At 35.9% G+C, this 22,054-nt stretch overlaps 1 protein-coding gene across 3 annotated transcripts in view; it reads left to right on the top strand.

The window, feature by feature from the left end:
• Uba2 (ubiquitin like modifier activating enzyme 2) overlaps positions 1-22,054 on the top strand; it is a 46,139-nt gene that overhangs the window by 8,084 nt on the left and 16,001 nt on the right. For 2 of the 3 annotated variants that reach the window (XR_009227067.1, XM_046447938.2), the window contains exons 5-12: positions 1,906-2,006; positions 4,548-4,669; positions 12,205-12,272; positions 12,811-12,932; positions 16,774-16,873; positions 18,167-18,333; positions 21,006-21,099; positions 21,194-21,306. Coding sequence is in view for 2 of the 3 variants with exons in the window: in XM_046447938.2 (XP_046303894.1) it covers positions 1,906-2,006; positions 4,548-4,669; positions 12,205-12,272; positions 12,811-12,932; positions 16,774-16,873; positions 18,167-18,333; positions 21,006-21,099; positions 21,194-21,306 (887 nt within the window). In the remaining variant the exon portion in view is untranslated. The remainder of the gene's footprint in view (positions 1-1,905; positions 2,007-4,547; positions 4,670-12,204; positions 12,273-12,810; positions 12,933-16,773; positions 16,874-18,166; positions 18,334-21,005; positions 21,100-21,193; positions 21,307-22,054) is intronic. The other variant, XM_046447940.2, reaches the window with a different exon arrangement.

The raw sequence follows: 22,054 nt of genomic DNA, 5'->3' as shown, positions 1-22,054 counted from the left end.
TTCATTGTTTGGGGAATGAGATGATAGGGTGCTAAAGTTAAAAGGCACAGCTCCTCTCCTTTGTGCTGGGGATTAAACCCAGGGGTGTTTTACCACTGAGCTAAAACTCCAGCCTTTTTTATTTTTTATCTTGAGACAGGGTTTCACTAAATTGTAGGGCCTCATGAAATTGCAGAGGCTGCCCTTGAACTTGATATCGTTTTGCTTTAGCTTCCTGAGTTGCTGGGATTACAGGTGTATGCCACTGTGCCTGGCCTTCGATTATTTTTAGTGTATCCAGTGCTATATAAGATACTAGACTGGATTGAATACTAGACTGGATTGAAGGTGGTACTGGGAATTAAATCCTTGGCCTCAAACATTCTAGGCAAGTGCTCTACCTCTGAGCTGTATCCCCAACTTCTTTGTTTTTTAATTTTGAGATGGTGTCTGCTACATTGCCCAGAGTGAGCTTGAATTTAAGATCCTCTTGCCTCAGCTTCCTGAGTAGCTGGGATTATAGGTGTGTTATCACCACACCTGGCTCCCTTAGATTGTATTACAATTTTGGGAGGGGGAGGTTTGTGGGGATTTGACCCAAGGACACTTAAGCACTGGACCCCATTTCCAGTCCTTTTTATTTTGAAACAGGGTCTTGCTATTGCTTAGGGTCTCACTAAATTGCTGAGATTGGCTTTGAACTTGGAATTTGAACTCGAGACTCAGTCATGGGGATTATAGGTGTGCAACACTGCGCCTAAAGAAATGTACACATTTTAATATCGTATTCAAGCCCTTTACAACACAGGATGGTATTTCATATAACCCAATTTTGTATAACCAGTCATAGTTTGTGTGTTTGGAATGTGGGGGGAAATATTTGAATAATATTACTTGCCTGTAATTACTTCCACATGTAAAAGTATTTGTCAGATAAGTTTTGTAATAATTTTAGGCCAGAAATACCAAAAGAAAAAACATTGAAAGCCTGAATGATTCTTTTAACCTGATTCATCTTTTCTCTCCTAACCTTAAACTGCCTTAATTGTTCTTTATTTACTTATATGTATTACCTTATAATTACAGTAGAATAGTACAGCAGTAGAAGAAAAAGGTAGCCTTTTGATTTTTTTTTTTTTTTTTTTTTGTAGTTGTAGGTGGACAGGATGTCTTTATTTTATTTGTTTATTTTTGCATGGTGCTGAGGATCGAACCCAGTGCCTCACATATGCTAGGCAAGCGCTCTGCCACTGAGCTATAGCTCCAGCCCCTTGGTGTTTGTTTTTGCAGTGCTGGGCATCAAATGAACCCAGGACCTTCAGCAGGCTAACACTCCCAGCCCTAGCACTTTGGAATTTGAGAATTTAAAAATTGTTTCTAGGTATGCTTTTCCTGGAGTAAATTTTTTTATTTTGTTTTGTTTTTTAAAGTACTGGGGATTGAATTCAAGGATGCATTTTTATCACTGAGCTATATCCCCAGTCCTCTGATTTGAAACAGGGTCTCACTAACTTGCTGAGGCTGGCCTCCAATTTGTGATCCTCTTGCCTTAGCCTCCTCAGTTGCTGGGGTATAGGCACATGTTACCATACCTGGCTTGTAGTAAATTTATGACGTTGCTAATGAGTCTTAGAATGTCTATAATTCCTCTAGCCATAGCCATTAGAAAATTGTACATAAAATAAAAACGAGAAATGGTATGGATAAATTTCACTGTAGTTATTGATAACCAATTTGTGTTTTCAAAACACTTTTGCTGGGGCTGGGGTTGTGGCTTAGTGGTAGAGTGTTCCCCTAGTATGCACAAGGCACTGGGTTTGATCCTCAGTACCACATAAATGTAAAAGAAAGATATTGTGTCCACCTAAAACTAAAAAGTAAATATTAAAAAAAAAACTCTTTTGCTAACTAATATTTTTCTTCTAGCTGCACGAAACCATGTTAATAGGATGTGTTTGGCAGCTGACGTTCCTCTTATTGAGAGTGGGACTGCTGGTTATCTTGGACAAGTAACTACTATCAAAAAGGTAAAGAAGAGTTTTGTGCTTTACTTTCCAAATATTTATTTGAGACCTTAGGGAGGAAAGAAATAAAACTTTGGATCCTGGTTTGGTGGTGCACACCCATAATCCTAGCTATTTGGGTGACTGAGGCAGGAGGAAGGAATGCAGGTTCAGAGCCAACCTCAGCAACTTAGACCCTGTCTCAAAATATAAAAGTCTGGGGATGTAGTTCAGTGATAGAGCACCTCTGGGTTCAATCTCCAATACTAAAAAAAAAAAAAAAAAAAAAAAAAGGAGAAAATAAATAATGAACTTTGGGTTTATATACTGTAAGCAGGTTAACATCCAAGACAAAAGGATTTTCATGCCATATAAAACTTAAGATGAGGGCTGAGGATGTGGCTCAAGCGGTAGCATGCTCGCCTGGCATGCGTGTGGTCCGGGTTGGATCCTCAGCACCACATACAAACAAAGATGTTGTGTCCGCTGAAAACTAAAAAATAAATAATAAAAAAAATTCTCTCTTTAAAAAAATAAAAATAAATAAATAAATAAAAATAAAACTTACCATGATGCTTAAAGCTATGGGTTAATTCTCCCAAAATTAGGATGCTATATAAGATACCCCAAAAGACAATAGTTGGAAAGATCTTTTGGATCTGTGCTACTTTGTTTGAATAAACTTATGCATTGAAATCCTTAGACTTGCAAGCATAATAAATTTATGGTAAACAATTCTTAGTGCTGAGACTACACCTTGTTCTGTAGTTGATAAATGGTAAACCACCCTTCTAGAAGTTACCTTTTGTGCTGGAGGTATGGCCTAATGGTAGAGCATATGCTTATTATCAGTCCCCATCACTAAGTACATTTTGTCTTAAGGAATGTCTTGAGGGTTACTTTTTGTCTTAAGGAATTTGGATGTGGAGATCTGAAGAGAACTGTTTTGGGTGTATTTGTAAAATATTTCAGACACTTAAACTAAAGTATACTAGAGCAAATACCTGTGTGCTTATAACCTATTTTTATAAAATCCCCACATTGGGATCGATTTGCTGTTCAGATCTTTTTTTCTTCTAGTTATTTTAAAGAGTTAAACATAAATACATTTTGAGAATTGCTTGGGAAGTTTTGAAACTATGAAAAGGAAGTGCCAGGCTCAGTGGTGCCATGCCTGTAATCCTAGCCGCTTTGGGAGGCTGAGGCAGTAGGATTGCAAATTTAAAGCTAGCTTTGGCAACATATGCGAGACTATTTCAGGAAAAAAATAAATAATTGAGGGTATAACTCACTGGTAAAGTGCCCCTGGGTTCACTAATTACACTGTATTTAAAATTTGCGGGTTTTTAGCTGGGCACAGTGGCACAGTCTTATATTACCACCTACTCGGGAGACTGAGGCAGGAAGATCACAAGTTCAATGCCAACCTTGGTAACTTGGTGTGATCCTGTCTCATGATAAAATAAAAAGTGTTGGAGATAATTGGTCTTTGATAGAGTGTCCCTTGGTTCAATCTCTAGTACCAAACACACATGTGCACATGCACACACCCACACCAAAAAGGGAAGAAGAAAGATTTTCAGATTTTATCTTATTTGTTTTGTGGATGGGGGCAGTTTATCTGTGTTAGTATTTAATTTATTTCAACTATTAAATAGTGCCATTGGAAGTTCACTCATTATCATTCTACAAAGGTGATTATACCTGTTAGTGTGTATTAAATTTAGTTGAATAAATGGAGGTTCTCAGTGTCTGTTCATATATCAAGGCAGTAGTTCTATTTTTTCATGGTAATACACAGCATAACTGCTTGTGGCTATGCCTCTAAAGAAAGAATGTTGCAGGGTCAAGGGCACAAGAAATAGTGTTGTGGGGGAAAACCCTGAATTTGCTATAATTTATATTAAAACAGTATTTTCTGGATTATTCTTTAGTATAAATTAGAAAGACATTATTTACCTCATTTCAGTGCTCCTGAGACACCAGTGTGCATTATAGGACTGAGGTTAAGAGTTGCCAATGAAAAAACAAGCGAAATTTGGTAATACCTAGGATTTTTTCCATGTTTCTAGGTAGCTCTTAAATACTTTTAGTTTACATAATTTTTATGAGATTTTAAAGGTATGGCTGTGAATAATGCTTAATAAGTTTTCACCTTTGGGCTGTTGTCAAGGAAAGCTATTTGTCTTTCTGGTAGCTTTTTTTTTTTCCCTGTTTCATACAATCAACACAAACTTCTCTTATTTGACATTGAGGTAGAATAATTTTTATTGGTTTGATGTAGGTAATGTTCATTGGGCCAGGAATCAGAGGAGTCCTGGCTTATTCTTAGCTGTTACTGTGGTTGATTTAATTAGCTTTTGTATTAAGAGATTATTTATCTGTAAAATAATGATCTTGGAGTTGATAAATATTGAAGTATTATTAAATATTAAATTATTATCTTAAAATTTCCTAGATAGCATAAACAGGAATGTAGGTGAAGGAATGAAGTGTTTATATTACCTTATAATGTTGAAAAACCACCATTGAAATAAATATTTTTTTCATGTCCTGATTTTGTAGGGTGTGACCGAGTGTTATGAATGTCATCCTAAGCCAACCCAGAGAACTTTTCCTGGCTGTACAATTCGTAACACACCTTCAGAACCTATTCATTGCATCGTTTGGGCAAAGTATTTGTTCAAGTAAGAGAATATGTATTTCTGGACATACTTTTTAGTACTAATGATGGGAAATGAGATCACTTTTATTTAAATAGCTTACAAAGATTGTACTTATGGTTAAATACAGTGACGGGACACTTAAGTAGGTTTCCTATGGTATTTCTTGGGTTAAATTAAATTCAGACAGCATTCATTGCATGCCAAAGACAATTTAAGAAGCTTAGTCTGATATTGGAGACAGGCACATAACTAAATAAATACAAATAAGTATGTTTGGAAATATGAAAACATACTTATAAATAACCCATTGGTTTAAAAAGAAATTACAATGGAGTTAAAACTTTACGGGGCTTGGGCTATATCTTAGTAGTAGAGGGCTTCCCAGCATGCACAAGGCGCTGGATTCCATCGCTAGGACCACAAAACAACTTTGTGATGATAGTGGAAAATACTACCTTGAAACTCAGTAGAGTTCATGGAACATGGTAGATGAAAGAAAAGTTATAAGCTTACATATGTGAAGAAAGGTTGAACAATTAATGACTTAAGGATCCAATTTAAGTGAGAACATGAACCACAGAATAAAATAATAACAAAATGAAGGATATAGTTGAAATAAGAGCATAAAAATCCTAGGAGGTTTTACTGTCAAATAGGAAAGAACAGAATTTTAGCACAGATTAGATTGATATTAAGAAAAGAGGGGGCTGGGGTTGTGGCTCAGCAGTAGAGTTTGGCTAGCACATGCAAGGTGCTGGGTTTGATCCTCAGTACCATGTAAAAAATAAATAAAGACATTGTGTCCACTACAACTAAAATAAATAAATAAATAAATATTAAGCTAAAAAATTAAAAGTGGATAATAAAAGGAGAAGAAAATGTTAATACATTGACGATTTTAATGGTCTAGATAAGTTGATTTTTTTAATATTTTATTTTTTAGTTGTAGTTGGACACAATACCTTTATTTTATTTTTTTATGTGGTGCTAAGGATCGAACCCTTGGTCTCGTGTGTGCTAGGTGAGCACTCTACCGTGAGCCACATTCCCTGCCCCTAGATAAGCTGATTTTTAAAACCTTACAAAACTGACTTACAAAGAAAATATAAGCTGGGCTTGGTGTTTCATGCCTGTAATCCCAGCAGTTTAGGAGGCTGAGGCAGAAGGATTGAGAATTTACAGTCAGCCTCAGCAAAAGTGAGGTGCTAATAAGCAGCTCATTGAAACCATGTCTCTAAATAAAATACCAAACAGGTCTGGGGATGTGACTCAGTGGTCTAGTGCCCCCAAGTTCAATCTCTGGTACCAAAAAGAAAATAGTGAATACAGCATACCTTGGACAAATTTAGTAGCATATTTTGAATAGTGCATCAAACCTATGTTACTTTACAGTATATGAATTCCAGTGTATTTTCAAAGAATATCCCAATTTTGGGTAAATAGGCCTAAAGAAATTTTTTAAAAAGGAATACTAAGTTCATATTATGGAGCTATCATGTCTTTGTTGTTGTTGGGGAATTGGGGTTATGGCTCAGCAGTAGAGCGCTCGCCTAGCACAGGTGAGGCCCTGGGTTCGATCCTCAGCACCACATAAAAAGATAAATAAATTAACTAAAGATATTGTATCCAACTACAACTAAAAAATAAATTAAAAGGTACAATATATATGCATTTGGAAAAGTATCCATATATAGTAAACGTAGATCTGATAAAGTTTCACTAAAAATAAACTCTCAAGGCATTGGTGGTGCATGCCTTTAATCCCAGCTATTCCTGAAATTGAGGAAGGAGAATCGAAAAGTTCAAGGCTAATCTCAGCAACATAGCAAGACTCTGTAGACTCTGTCTCAAAAAAAAAAAAAACAAAAAACAAGGCTGGGGTTGTAGCTCAGTGGTAGAGTGTTTGCCTAGCATGTGTGAAGCACTGGGTTTGATCTGTCTATGACTAAAAATATTAAAAAAAAAAAAAAAAAAACCCACTCAAACTTTCTTTGGCAGTTGTTTGTAGAACTGATTGAGATTTACAGAAAAGTGAGACGATAGTACAGAGTTTCAAAGTATCCTCATACCTCATTCCCCCATTAACATTTTATATTAGTACAATATATACATAACAGTTAAAAACCAGTATTAATCCAGGCACTGTGGCACACACCTATGATCCCAGCGGTTCAGTAAGCTGAGACTGGAGGATTGCAAATTCAAAGCCAGTCTCAGCAACTTAGCAAGGCATTTAGCAACTCAGCGAGACCCTGTCTCTAATAAAAACAGGGCTGGGGAGGTGTCTCAGTGGTTAAGCATCCCTGCGTTCAATGGCAGTACAAAAAAAAAAAAAAAAAAAACCTCATTATTAACTAAAGTTCTTATTTTTTAGATTTCTTTAGTTTTTTACCCAATATTATTTTTTTTTTCTTTTAATTAGTTGTAGGTGGACACAATATCTTTTTATTTTTTTTATGTGGTGCTGGGGATTGAACCCAGGGCCTCACATATCCCGGAAGAGTGCTCTATCGTTGAGCCACAGCCCCGGCCCCGGCCCCCAATATTATTTTCTAAGATCCCATCCAGGATACCACATTACAATTAGCTTTTATGTCTTTTTAGACTCTTTGGCTGTGACAGTTCCTTAGTTTTTCCTTGTTTTTGACAACCTTCATAGTTTTAAGGAGTACTGGTCAGGTACTTTGTTGGATGCCCTACTATTGGAATTTGATGTTTTTGTCATGATAAGACTGGGATTATGGGTTATTGGGAGAGATCAGTGAATAAGTGCCATTTTTAATCCATAGCAGGGGGCATAGGCTATCAATATGGTTGATGATTGTTGATATTTGCCTTGGTAATCTTGCTGTTAGGTTTCCCCACTGTACTTTTTTTCTTCCTCTTTCCATATTGTACATTTTATTTTTGTTTGTTTGTTTTGATACAAGAGATTGAACCCAGGGGTGTTTAGCTACTGAGCCACATCTTTTATTTTGAGACAGGGTTTCATTATGTTGCCCAGGCTGCTCTTGAATTTGTGAGCTCAAGTGATTCTCCTGCCTTAGACTCCTGAGTAGTTGGGTCCATAGACCTGTGCCACCATGCATGGCTTTTCTCCCCCTGAAATTATTATTTATTCAGTCATTTATATTTATGTGCACTTGTTAACATTGAATATATTTTTTTTCTTTGGGTTATAATCCAATATTACTTTATTTTGTTGCTCAAGTTGTTCTAGCTTTGGCTCTTGGGAGTTCTTGCAGTTGGCTCTGTGTTCTTTTGATATACCCTCATCAGTGTGTGGCTATTTTAAGTAGTTCCTTACTTTCTGGCTGTACAAGATGTTTCAGAAATATTTTATGTTTCCTGCTCCTAGAATAAGCCATTTCTCTCTCTCTTTCTCTCTCGTAATTTTTTTTATAGTTGTAGATGGACAAAATGCCTTTATTTTGTTTATTTTTATGTGGTGCTAAGGATTGAGCCCAGTGCCTCCTCACTCATTCTAGGCAGAACACTTTGCCAGTGAGCTACAGCCCTAGCCCAAGCCATTTCTCTTGAATCCTAGTTTCTTTTATTGAACAGCTGCCGCAGTCTGGCTGGGCACAAAATCACGAGCCACTCACAGCCTTGTAGATTCAAACAGCAATTCTTTATTCCCAACTGTCACCGGCACTCTACACGCACGTTCTGGGGGAAATCCACACTCTCCACCAGTCTCTGAATCCCAAATACTCTCTGAATCCCGGTGAGAACTCAACGGGAACTCAAGGCGCCTGAGGCAGCAGGATACGCCCTATTCCCAGCAGGAATCACCTTAAACCCCATCCACCCTAAACCCGGATCCACCCTGGTCCTTGAGCAAGGTCACCTTTCATGCAAAGTTACTGCAAATGACCTGGGTCCACAATGGAGAGTCCTTCCTCTAAGCAACATGGGGTAGGCTGACAAGGAAATTGCCATGTGTCGTACCTACTTAGCTATGGCTCTCAGCAAACAGCGATTTTATAAAATCAAATCTGTGTAGGCATGCAACTGGGTTGTTGTTTTAGGCCCTCTTAGCTGATAGAACAGAAAATAAATGTTTATATAAGTCTCTGAAGATTTCTATATTTCTATTTTTAACCATCTCTAACTATTGTAAGCTAAACATGAGTTCATGTTAAACTGTAGTTCGTTACTACATGAAGCATTTTAGCTTCTTGGTGTGTAAACTCCCAGATTGTTCAAAACCTTGCTCCCACATTTGCCCTTCATGTACTTAATGTAAGCTTTCCTTTCATTTTAAAAAATGTTTTGAAGTGAGGGTTCAGATAAGGATGCCCATTATTGCTGCTTCTATTTGGTTATTCTACTGCTGAGCCTGCACAATAAGAAAAGGAAAATATTGGCTTAAGAATTGAGAAAGGAACTGGGGTATATAGTTCACTGGCAAAGTGATTGCCTAGTATATATGATACCCTGGGTTCAATCCCCAACACTGAAAAAACATATTGGTGAGCTGGACACAGTGATGAACACCTATCCCTTGAGTCCAGGAATTTGAGACCATCCTGGGCAACATAGAAAGACCCTATCTCAAAGGAGGGAAAGGAAAAAACAAACTGGTCGTTTGCATGCAATATAGTTGGTTGTCTACATAGAAAACTCTAAAGAATCTATAGACACATGATTAGAAATGATAGTTTACCAATGCTGCATTTCTATATGCAACATCAAGTATTTAGAAAATGTAATTTAAAAGTAGATAAACTAAGCTGGATCTGATAGCAGTAGTCCTCTGTAGTCCCAACTATTCCGGAGAACAATATGGATCACTTGAGAATAGGAGTTCCAGGCTAACCTGGGCAACTTAGTGTGAGAAAGATAAGAGGGGCTGGGGTTGTGGCTCAGTGGTGGAGTGCTTGCCTAGCATTCATGGGGCACTGGATTCGATCCTCAGCACCACATAAAAATAAAATAAAAATATTGTGTCCACCTAAACTAAAAAATAAATTAAAAAAAAAGAATAGAGCAAAAGAATAGAGAAATATATACATATATAACTAATCATAACAGATAATTAAGTATAAAAACATAAAACAGGATAAAGTACCTGAGAATGAATCTTAAGATGTATAAGATCCAATACAGTAAATAAATGACTGTTGGAAATAAAAGAAGGTAACATAATGAAAGGAGAAAAGGAGGCACAGTGACACACGCCTGTTACCTGAGCAACTTAGTGAGACCATATCTCAAAATTAAACATAAAAGGGGCTGAGGATGTGGCTCAGTGGAGAGCACCCTTGGTTTCAGTCCCTAGTACCAAAGAAAAGATAGAGACTGAGTCTGAATTGGAAGTCCCAATATTGTCATTTTTTTCCAAATTATAGATTCAGTGCAGTGCCAACTAAAATCTTATCAGGGATTTTATTGAAACTTATTTAGCTGATTTTAAAATGCTTTTGGCGCATCTGGGATGTATGTAGCTCAGTGATCGGTAGCATGTGCAAGGCCCTGAGTTGAGTCCCCAGCACACATATAATACATACATATGTACTTACTACACACACACACACACACACACACACAAACAATTCATGTGGAGCTGAGCATGGCGGCATACACTGTAATCCCAGCAATTCAGGAGACCGAGGCAGGAGGGTCACAAGTTTAATGCCAGCCACAAAAAGTTAGCAAAGCCCTTAGCAATGTAGTGAGAGACCCTGTCTCAAAAAATAAAAAAGGGCTGGGGATGTGCACCTGGGTTCAATCTCCAGTACCAATAAATAGACGGACTGGTTGATGATATATGGAAGGAAAGAACCTAAGGAGCCAAAACATTCCCAGGGAAGAATAATTTGAGTAATTTGCTATAACAGATATCATGATTTAATATAAACTAAAATTAATTAGTATGTTCCTAGTGTAGGGATAAACAGGTCATTGTGAGAGATTATATATCTCATGACAGTATTTTATACGCATGTGTATAGATACACATACACACACATATATGTATATATGAGCTGAAAAGAATAGATTAAGTAAAAAGTAGGGAAGTTGGTATTCTTGTGGGAAATTTTTTCACGTCCTAAGTTAAGCAATATATTAAAATTAAGTCTAGGGGCTGGGGTTGTGGTTCAGTGGTAGAGTGCTTGCCTCGCATGTGTGAGGCACTGGGTTCAGTCCTCAGCACCACATAAAAATAAATAAACAAAGGTATTGTGTCCATCTACAACTAAAAAAAAAAATTGTTTTAAAAATTAAGTCTAGGTGTAATAAGAAAAACTTTAAACCTTATAGAAAGACATCTTCATCCTTAGGATTAGGGAACAATTTTCTTAAGACAAGTTGTTAACGGTAAAACAAAAGATTGAAACATTCAAATCCTTTAAATACTTTTGTCATCAAAAGATGTTTTATGATGGATTAAATAACGGGCCATTGTGTAGGAGTAAAGATTTGTGATAGTCAGCTGAAAATTGTGAATAAAAATAAGATGTAATCAATAAGAAATGGTAATCAGGCATTTTTTTCCTTAAAGGGAAATCCAAACAAGCAACACACATAAATAAATATGTTTAACCCTACAACTGATGTACAAATTTAGACATAAGACCACACAGCTAGATACATTTTACACTTACTAGTTGATAAAGCATTAAGTCTAGAGATGATGTAAATCAATAGGAACTCTCAGACCACCATTGTTGGGACTTAAATGGTTTCAACCAAAGGGCATTTTCTTATAAAATGAATCAGAAGGTAACCTAAGTCATATCCTTGAGGAAAGATTGGAAAGTTTTATATCCATAAGAGTTATTAAACAGTTTTTAGGATAACTTGAGTAATAAAGGAGAATCTCAGCTTAATAATTTTCTATTATTTCTTTCTTTTTTTTTTTTTTTAAATATTTATTTTTTAGTTCTTGGCGGACACAACATCTTTGTTTGTATGTGGTGCTGAGGATCGAACCTGGGCCGCACGCCTGCCAGGCGAGCGCGCTACCTCTTGAGCCACATCCCCAGCCCTCTATTATTTCTTAAAAGATCATGCATAAAGATAAATAATACCACTAAAAAAAGGGTCTTCACTGTTGAATTTCCCCACCTAGAACATAATGTTGAACAACTAAATGCAGTATACTTTTAAAATGTTATTCCTCTGTTAAAATGGTATCTCCAGAGGGATATAAAAGCTATTCACTAGAATCTACTAAAATTTGGCCATATTTGTGTTGTGGCTAATGTTAGCATGCAAACTGTTTAAACAGATTGTTTCAGTGCTCATAGGTTTATGGAATGCAGTTTATCCATTGTTCACTATTTATCCCTGCTAAACATTAAATATTCTGAATTAGTTGTTTGTGACAGAAATAGGAAAATTATGGGCTGGGGATATAGCTCAGTTGGTAGAGTGTTTGCCTTGCATGCATAAGGCCCTGGGTTCAATCCCTAGCACCACAAAAAAATAAAAATAAATAAAATAAATGCTGTTCTGGGATATCTATTAAAAAAATGGTAGGACAATTAACTACATTTGCTCAGAATTTCCTGATGTTCACAAATACTTACTGTTCTTAAATTTAACAGCCAATTGTTTGGGGAAGAAGATGCTGATCAGGAAGTGTCACCTGATAGAGCTGACCCTGAAGCTGCATGTGAGTAAACTATTTGACACATTTTATTTTTTAAATATTATTTTAGTTGTAGGTGGACACAATACCTTTATTTTATTTATATGTGGTGTTGAGGATCGAACCCAGCAAAACTTACATGTGCTAGGCGAGCCACATCCCCAGACCCTCGAGGTGTTTTCTTATTGTGGCTGCTGTCTTTATTTTGTTAATTTGACATTGGTAGCTTAAGAGAAAAGTGATAGGGGTTTTTTTTGTTTTTTTTTTATGTTCTTAAAATATGTTGTTTCAACTTTAAAACAGTGTTTACCAAAAGGATAGTTTCATTTTATCAGGATAGAGGGAAATATATCAGTTAGGAGTTGTTCCCAGGAGCATTCTTTCAACTATTATACATGTGACCTTCAAGGGAAGCACAAAAAGATGCTGATAACTTTTTTTATTTTCCTTTCTCCTTGAACTTAGAATGTGTTGCTTTTGAGTGACTTCTGTGAGTGACATTTTCCCCCCACATGTAAGAGCTCAGTTTTACACTGAAAAAAAAAATACTATTGTTTTATAGGGGAACCAACAGAAGCTGAAGCCAGAGCTCGAGCATCTAATGAAGATGGTGACATAAAACGTATTTCCACAAAGGAATGGGCAAAATCAACTGGTTATGATCCAGTTAAACTTTTTACCAAGGTTAGGTTTACTTTTTTTTATTTTTTCCCCTGGGGATTTAACCTAAGGGTACTTTACCACTGAACCACATCCCCAATCCTTTTCATATTTTATTTTCAGACAAGGTCTCACTGACTTGCTTAGGACCTTGCTTAGTTGCTGAGGCTGGTCAAACTTGTGATCCTCCTGTCTTAACCTCTTGAGTTGCTGAGATTATAGGCATACACTACTCTGCCCAGCCTAGGTTTATTTTCTTTATAATTGTGGATAGCTCTATTAATCTGATTGTGTTTGTTTTAAATCAATACATAGAATTGAATTAAACTTTTTTGTGCGTATATGCTAACGTCCTAACAAAATGACTGATGTAGTCAGCACATGCAAGTTTGGAAATTTTAGTGCCTATACTAAATATCAGTTTAGTATCTCTCCAGGAGGTAAATATAGAAGCTTGCATCTATCCCCCTCTTTGTTTCCTTTTGCTGTCACAGAAGTTGGTTTTCTTTATAAACAATTTTGGTTTAATCCCTTTTATCTCTTCCTGTTCAAATCATCTGTTAGCAGTTTTGACTTGATACGTTCTAATCCTAAATTGCTTTTTCTCATCAGTTTAATATACAGGATAGTTTTAGAAAGCTCTACAAGGCTTTTAAAATTGAATCTGCCTAAGTATTGCTCAGCTAGGCCCTTAGTTCTAAGTTTTCTATTTTTTCTTCTTTGACTCTGTGGCAAATTATTATCACAGTAAATACTTGAAACTTTCTCAGTTTTTCTTAAATTGTCTAATGCATTCTTGCCACCCAAAGGACGTGGTCTTAAGCTTATAGTAAGAGGTTTGTAGCCATTGGACATAATTTACCTACCTGTTGAGAATATCTCACTTGACTGCAGGCTGTTATCTTTTTGTTTGTGTGGAAGATAAACCTCTTTTGGTAAAGGCAGACTTTTCCAGAGGGCATTTTTCTTTGGCTTTGTACCTTGTTCTTCAAACAGTTTTTCTCCTCTGCTCTGTGTCTTGGATCTTTCTTGGTTCCTTCTGTCTACTTTACAATATGCATAGGTCCCACTATCTTAAGCAAATGGGCTACTGCTCACTCCAACTTATATTCACTTCCTTATGTTAAGAAAGGTTGTCTCTCTTAAGCCTGTCACGTTTATTTTATCACAAAGCCTTTTTCTCGAAAAATTGTATTTATTTCTGATATACTTAAATGCACTAAACACTGATGTGGACAGCATTAATAGCTTTCAAAGTAGTATTCTTAACACTTATTTTCATTGTAATCTGAGCAACATTTGAATACCAGAATAATCTGAAGTACATCTACAGTCTCTTCTTGAGCAGGTAAATTTAAGCATCTTCTTTGTGCTGGATACTTCTGTAAGTATTGGGGATTTAGGAGTGAACAAGACACAAGAACACCCTGCTGTAGATAGGAAATCAAACAGTGAACAGTTAATTCCAGATTCAGTGTTTAATGATATTAAGTTCGGATGATTTTGAATTCCTGAGTTCCAACAGGTTCAAAAGAGGTTTTCTAGAGGAGGTGACATTTAAACTCAAGAATAAGGATGGGGATAGAAGTGTAACATGTACAAAAAATCTAAATTGAAAAACTGAAATCATTCCCGTTCAAGGGGAAAGTGGAAAGGGATAACTGAAAGTCAAGGAAACAGCAGATTAGCCAAGGCTTTCTAGGCTGTGTTAAGGATGTTATACTGCACCAGTGGGAATTTATTGAGAGCATGTCTTGTAGGATCACTGTAAAGACGTGGAGGGGGATGTAGTGTACCACTCTAAAACTCGATATTCATATTGTAACTAATATGAGTCAGTACCCATGGAGTTGTGCAGTGCCAAAGTAATACAAGGTACAAGCCATCTGTATTCACAGTGGAGCATGGAGAAGTAGACTCAACAAGACTTGGGATGTATACAGTGAGGAATCTGGAAAGCTAACCTGGTTTCTCATTGGGCTGGTGAATAGTATGGATGGGTGAGGCAGAAAGTAAATTTTGTGGGGGTTGGGGGAATAGGAGAAGGTAATACTGTCAGTTTTGAACTCATGTAGATTGCTCTCTATCATCAGAGCAATGGCAAGTTGTTCTATAGGTAAGTAGGAGGTTTAGATGTGTTTGGGATCCGAGTTTATAGATTGAATTTAATTAATAGAAATGAGCATGATGTATCAGAGATGATGGGATAATGCGAAAGTCTGAAGGACTACTCTTGTCTGGCAGACTTTTCTTAGCCAAATGTTCAGTATCCTTTACTTTTTTTTTTTTTTTTTTTTTTGTACCAGGGATTCAACTCAGGAGCAGTTGAGCACTGAGTCACATCCCCAGCCCTTTTTTGTATTTTGTTTATAGACAGTCTTGCTGAGTTACTTAAGGCCTCACTAAGTTTCTGAGGCTGGTTTTGAACCCGCAGTCGTCCTGCCTCAACCTCCCAAGCCGCTGGGATTACAGGTGTGCACCACCACGCCTGGCTACAAGTTGTTTTTAGCCTAATGTGCTGCCCATATCATATCATAATGAACTTAACTTCTTGCCTGTGTACTCATTTTAAATGTTACTATTTACCTTGTATTCTTTTTCTATGCCTTAGATAGGTAAAACAAAAATCCTCATGGTTTTCAGCTTTGTGAGTTTCTTACTAAATATTATTGTCATTGTTTATATATTTAGCTTGTTTTCCAAAGATTAAAGATGAGTATGCTTTGATAGAAATTTTTATGATATTTCAATTTAGCTGAAGGTACATTCTTACCTGGTACCTGCAGTAAATGTGTTGAATAAGTTAATCACAAATAGAAAAGGCTTTTAAGAGGGCGCCCCTGTTCCCAAGAGCACTTCCCTAGTATGTGGGAAGCCCTGGATCTCATCGCTCACACTACAAAAGGGAAAGAGATGGAGAGAACAATGATAAGGAGAAAGTAAAAATAATTAAAACACCTGAAATCCTACTATTTCTGTTTTTTATTAGTCTACATGTGATAGTGTTTTATTATAATAATTGTGTGTTTGGGGGTTTTATACCTCCTTTTAGCTTTTATTTTTTTATTTTTTGCACATGTAAATATTTTAGAAGGGGGAAGGCACATTTCAGAGAGGTTACAGAAATTTGGTAATTGAGTTGTTCTAGAATATTTGTGCTTTATTGGCCTGGATCCAAGAACTTGAAGATATTGTTCACCTGATTCTCTAGTATCAGTAGTTGTATTCAATTCTTGTAGTTTATTGATAGTGTTTATTAATCCCTTTAATTTGTATGATTTTGCTTCAGACTGAATTTTGGAGTTTTAGGGGAACTTTGGGGGAGGTGGTTCAGGAGGTCCAGGCAGTCAGCATTCCCTTATCCTCACTTAACTTCTTCCCTTAACTGTTTTACTGGTTTTAACTATTTTATATGTAGGGATTCTGTGTAAACATTTGAATATTTTTTTAATGGCTTTTGAAAATTGTTACTCTGCTTGCATTTGACATGTGTGATTTGTTTTGTTTTGTTTTTGTGGATTGTTTTTTGTTGTTGTTTTATTTGTTTGGTACGGGAGTTAAACTCAGGGACACTTGACCACTGAGCCATATCCCCAGCCCTCTTTTGTATTATATTTAGAGACAGAGTCTCACTGAATTGCTTAGCACCTCCACCACCCTTTTGCTGAAGCTGGCTTTGAATTCGCCATCCTCCTGCCTAAGCCTCCTGAGCTGCTGGAATTGTAGGTGTGTGCTACAGCTGCACCTGGCTTTGACATGTGTTTTTAAATCAGATTTCACAGTAAATCATCAATGAAATTTTAATGTATTTTATCAACTTGGGACTTGTAGGGCTCATGGGATTTATCTTTTCTTTTTTTTAAAGCTTTTTAAAGATGATATCAGGTATCTATTGACAATGGATAAACTATGGCGGAAAAGGAAACCACCTGTTCCATTGGACTGGGCTGAAGTACAGAGTCAAGGTAAAAAAAAAACAAAAACATTTTAATCAGGGCTGGGGCTATGGCTCAGTGGTAGAGCGCTTGCCTGGCACGTGTGAGGCACTGGATACGATCCTCAGCATCACAAAAAAAAAATAAGTTTATAAAAAATATTTTAAAAAAGAATTAAACTCTGCATTCCATCTTACACTTAAAAAATATGTTTTACTTTTTGGAATACCTAAACTGGAAATCACCTCACCAAAAATGTTTTAAGTACTGTATTTTTTTTCGAAATTGTGTTCATATGTTCATATAACATGAAAAAGAAAAATCATTAGATCTATACTCACATTGAGAAATAGCCATTATTAATATTTTAAGGAATGTTCTGATCATCTTAATTGTGCATACAGATACAAGTAGTCATGTACACGTTACATAAATGGAGTCATATATTATTTGTATATGCTTTTGCAGGGGGATACTGAATTGAACCCAGGTATACTTTACCACTGAGCTACATCCCCAGTTCTTTTTGTGTTTTATTTTGAGACAGAGTCTCACTGAGTTGCTAAGGCTGGCCTCAAACTTGAAGTCTCTTGCCTTAGCTTCTCTTGTAGCTGGGATTACAGGTATGCACCACCATGCCAAACACTGTTTTTATACTCTTGGCCTGCTTTTTTCAGTCAGTATTATTTAACTAGTCATTTGTTGATTCATATGTAGTTGCTTCATATGTTCCCTGAAACAGACTGCATCTATATGTGCATCTATCTTTGTACCTCTGTAATTGTCTTTTTTTAGATTTAATTTTAAAACACATTTTTTAAAAAATTAAATGAAGGAAACTTTTAGTGACCACTTCCTTATTCCACTCTTCATTGACACATTGTGTTTCTAGTTCATGTGAACTGTATTGCAGTATGTGCACAGCAGTGCAGAGCACACTGGAACTTAAAAGATCCCTGGAGATTTTAGTCACCACTTTGAAGCAGTTTTCAACAATATAAGATGCTTAATTTACTGGGCAAATTGAAGTATGATTCAATAGCTTCCATTTACTGAGTGATAACTATGTACTAGGCATAATGCTTATCAACTTTGTTATATCCGTGAATCCCCCAGTAATGCAAGTCCTGATGGCCTTGTACTTTTTCTATCAGTTTTAACAGTTTTCTTGTTCAGATACTTGTATTGTAGTGATATAATTTTAATGAGATTTGCTTTATATGTAGACTAATAAGAATTGGTGTAGGATTGAATTTATTATGTAGATCACATTAGAGAAATAATGCTTATTGAAATTTGTAATTATTATTATTATTTTTTGAGGAGAAGAATCCAATCCATCAGATCAACAAAGTGAACCCCAGCTAGGTCTGAAAGACCAGCAGGTTCTAGATGTAAAGAGCTATGCAAGTCTTTTTTCAAAGAGCATTGAGACTTTGAGAGTTCATTTAGCAGAAAAAGGAGATGGAGCTGAGCTCATATGGGATAAGGTTAGTATTAAAAATGAGTATCATCTATTGCTTATGTATCTGATGTATAGTTCTTAATCTGTAATAGCAACTAGTATTTTTTTCTTTGTTTTTTAGATATCATTTTTTTTTCTATCAGATTTTGAGGAAATATCTATAATTTGGTGTGGATGTTTTCATCTCTAGTTACTATATTTGTCAGATTCTTCTTTTTTCTTTTGACATTACTGGCAATTGAACCCAAGGCTTAGGCAAGGCAAGTGCTGTACCACTGAGCTTCACCTCAGCCCTCCACTTTTGAAGTGTGAATTTTCTATAAATAAATTTGAGCAATGTAATAAAACTTTATTTTGGATTCTAGTAATACATTTATAATTATGTTGACTAGAAAGATAATATGAATTTTATTAGTGAAATGTTTTACTGATTTAACATTCTGTGTAATACAGACTTATTTAAAGTGATCATGAAATCTTTTCAAAATGACAGCTCATTCCCTGTGTATTTGATCTAGAAAGTAATAAAATTGCCTTTTTATTGAAATAGATATAGCTGTTCAGAGATTTAAGAGAAATACTTCTCAGTATAAAAAATGATATATATTTATTCTTAAAGTTAAAAATAATATTTAATAGTGCTCTGCAGTTAGATATTGTATTTTGAGTTCATTTTACTTAATTTTAATTGTAGTCAGGGGATTTTAAAAGAGTCGGACCAGTTTTAGAAATCCAAGATACCTTTCTGTGCACAAATTTTGGAACTTTGTTTAATCAGGTATCTAAAATAAAGCTAGTAAATTTAAGTTCTTGAGGTCTTTGGAGATGGGGGGGGGGTATTACTGGAGATTGAATCCAGGAATGCTTTGCCTCTGAGCTGTATTCCCAGCTCTTTTTGAGGCAGGGCCTCTAAGTTGCTGAGGCTGGCCTTGCACTTTCTTTTTTCTTTTCCTTTTTTTTTTTTTCAGAGTCTTCAATTTCAGATTTTCTAAAATATGTAACATCATTTAATGTGGCCTTGAATTTTCTATCCTCCTGCCTAAGCATCTGGGATTACTGGCATACACTACTGCACCTGGCTATTGAGGCTTTTTGTTTGTATTTTATGGTTGCAGGATTGAATCCAGAGGCACTCAACCACTGAGCTACATTCCCAATCGTTTTTTGTTTTTATTTTGTTTTATTTATTTAATTTTGAGGAAGGATCTTGCTAAGTTGCCCAGTCTGGCCTTGAATTTGGTATCCTCCTGCCTCAGCCTCCTGAGTCACTGAAATTATAGGTGTGCACCATTATACATTAATCTTTTTGGTTTACATGATACTAAGGGTAGTTTTTCAAATATTTTAATTGTTCTAGATATTTGGAAAGTTTTTTTTTTTCTTTTTTAATCTGTCGTAGGGGCTAAAAAAGGGAACTTGGAACTGAGAATTGTTACCTTCTTCGGTAAAGTCCTTTTGATACCTAATGGGTATCATAAGCCAGTTGCCTTGGAACTTCCTCATGCACACTATTGATAATGTGAAATATTCTTACTCATCCTTAGCACAACCTTGTGAGATGCTCAGGAAGGTTGATTTGTCTGAAGTTGCACAGCCAGTTAATAAGTACATGAAGGAACTCACTTCCTAACAGCTCTTTTTCTTTTTTCTTTAAGAATAAAAAAGCATCTTCTTACAGAGAGAGAGAGAGAGTTACATCTCAACTCAAGAATTTACCAGAAAATAGAAGTAGAAACAGTCATGACAGGGAGTAGCATTTTGAATTTGGAGATGAACTAGGTATATGGTGATAAACAAATGTTAAACTCTGAGCCTTTGCTCCAGGAATTACTCTGGGCCATGCAAAAATAGCATTTGCCTTTAAGGGTGGTCATCCTTATTAGCTGAAAAGTGACCCAAAGGCTGAATAAAAAATATTAACATGGCTTGATAAGTCCTTTTTCAGCAAATCCACGGAACTAGAGTTGACTCCTTCAGCTCTAGTTTTGTACACTGAAGAATTCTGCACAGGGCATTGCTAGTAAAAAGGGCATATCCAAAATGTTTTCTTCCATCCTGTTATATCTTCTTAATTCAAAGCAGAAAGCCTTACCGAAATCTAATTAAAGAGTCTAGGATATGGCCTCAAGAAAAATGCAAATTATAAAGAGAAAACTTTGATCATGTTTCGTTATCTGAAGACACAGCACACATGGGTGAGTGGTGTATCTCTGAATGGAGTTTGGAGGAGGAGAGCCCAAAGTAGTAGTCTAGGTCTTTCTGAGACTTTAATGAAACTGTTTTGTCAAACAGCCTGTGTCTTTGCCTGGATTCTGTGCTTATCCAGCAATTATCTCATTATTAACTAGTGAACCTAGGAAAGGGTTGCCATCATCAATTAATGGAATTGGGATTCTGTTGTATTATGTACTTGGTACCCAGTGCATTTGTTTAAGCATGAGCAATCTCCTAGAAGCATGGTAGTTCTTGATGTTATTTTTTGACTGTATTCCTGGACCAGAAGTCATAAGCCCCTCTCCCTTTTATCCAATCTCCATGCTACTTACTTGAGAGTAGCCTCTCTTTCATGACTACCTCTTGTTCTGGTTAATTGTCTACAATATTATACATACGTGAAGGTACTCTTGTATGAAAGTAGTACTAGTCAAGCTAGTGAGTTCATGGGAAGACTTGTTAAATAATTTATATTATTGGCAGGATGACCCATCTGCAATGGATTTTGTCACTTCTGCTGCAAATCTCAGGATGCATATTTTCAGTATGAATATGAAGAGCAGGTTTGATATAAAATGTAAGTTGTTTTGTACTTCATTTGTATCATCAAAACCTCAAAGTTGTTTTTTCTTTTTTAACAGCTAAACATGTTCATCTTTTTCCCCCCACAGCAATGGCAGGGAACATTATTCCTGCTATTGCTACTACTAATGCAGTGATTGCCGGGTTGATAGTATTGGAAGGACTGAAGATTTTATCAGGAAAAATAGACCAGTGTAGAACAGTGAGTATTTCTGTTTGCTTCTTTTTATTCAAGGTCTTTTTAAAATTATAGGAGTTGATATATAGTCAGTAGTAGAGCATTTGCTATGTATGTGCATGGCCCTGAATGCAATCCTCAGCACACACACCCCCAACTTCCAAAGTATAAAAAGCACGTAAAACAGACATTTTTTAAAATTAAAACAACAAAATTGATTTAAAGCAAAGGAAAAACAATTGTTTTAGTTAACTTGTGTGAGTGCATGTTTAAGTAATCTTCCTGGAAATTTCAATAGAAAAGAAAGCACATTGACTTATTTTTATCTAATAAGTGAAAGCAGAAGCTAATTCGTTTCTAACATTTCCAGTTTTACCAAATTCTTGGAGAAATTTAGCATGAGATCTACATATTAAAAAGATTTTCCAATTCTATGGTTTAAAAAAATGGTTATTCTTTGGTCATTGGTCTTTGGTCATTCTTTTTATTCTCTTTTAGAATTATTTTATATTCTTTGATTAATTTTCAAGTCTGAAATCTTTACTACGGATATGTCCCACCATTTCTACTAGATCTGTGTTTTGTTTACTTAAGTCTTGATTTATGGTTTTGTAACAATGTATTTTAGAATTGTAGCTATGACAGTTCAAGTATCTATACATACCTTGAAGTACATTACCTCATAGAGTATTTGTACTACCAACCTAGGATAATCTTTTCTTTTTGTGGTACTAGGTATGGAACCCAGGGCCAGTGCATTCTAGGCAAGCAC

This window comes from Marmota monax, unplaced genomic scaffold (genome assembly GCF_021218885.2).
Source record: "Marmota monax isolate L192 unplaced genomic scaffold, Marmota_monax_Labrador192_F-V1.1 WCK01_AAM20220418_F8-fsc00101, whole genome shotgun sequence".
NCBI lineage: Eukaryota > Metazoa > Chordata > Mammalia > Rodentia > Sciuridae > Marmota > Marmota monax.
This window is presented reverse-complemented; position numbering and strand designations above follow the sequence as displayed.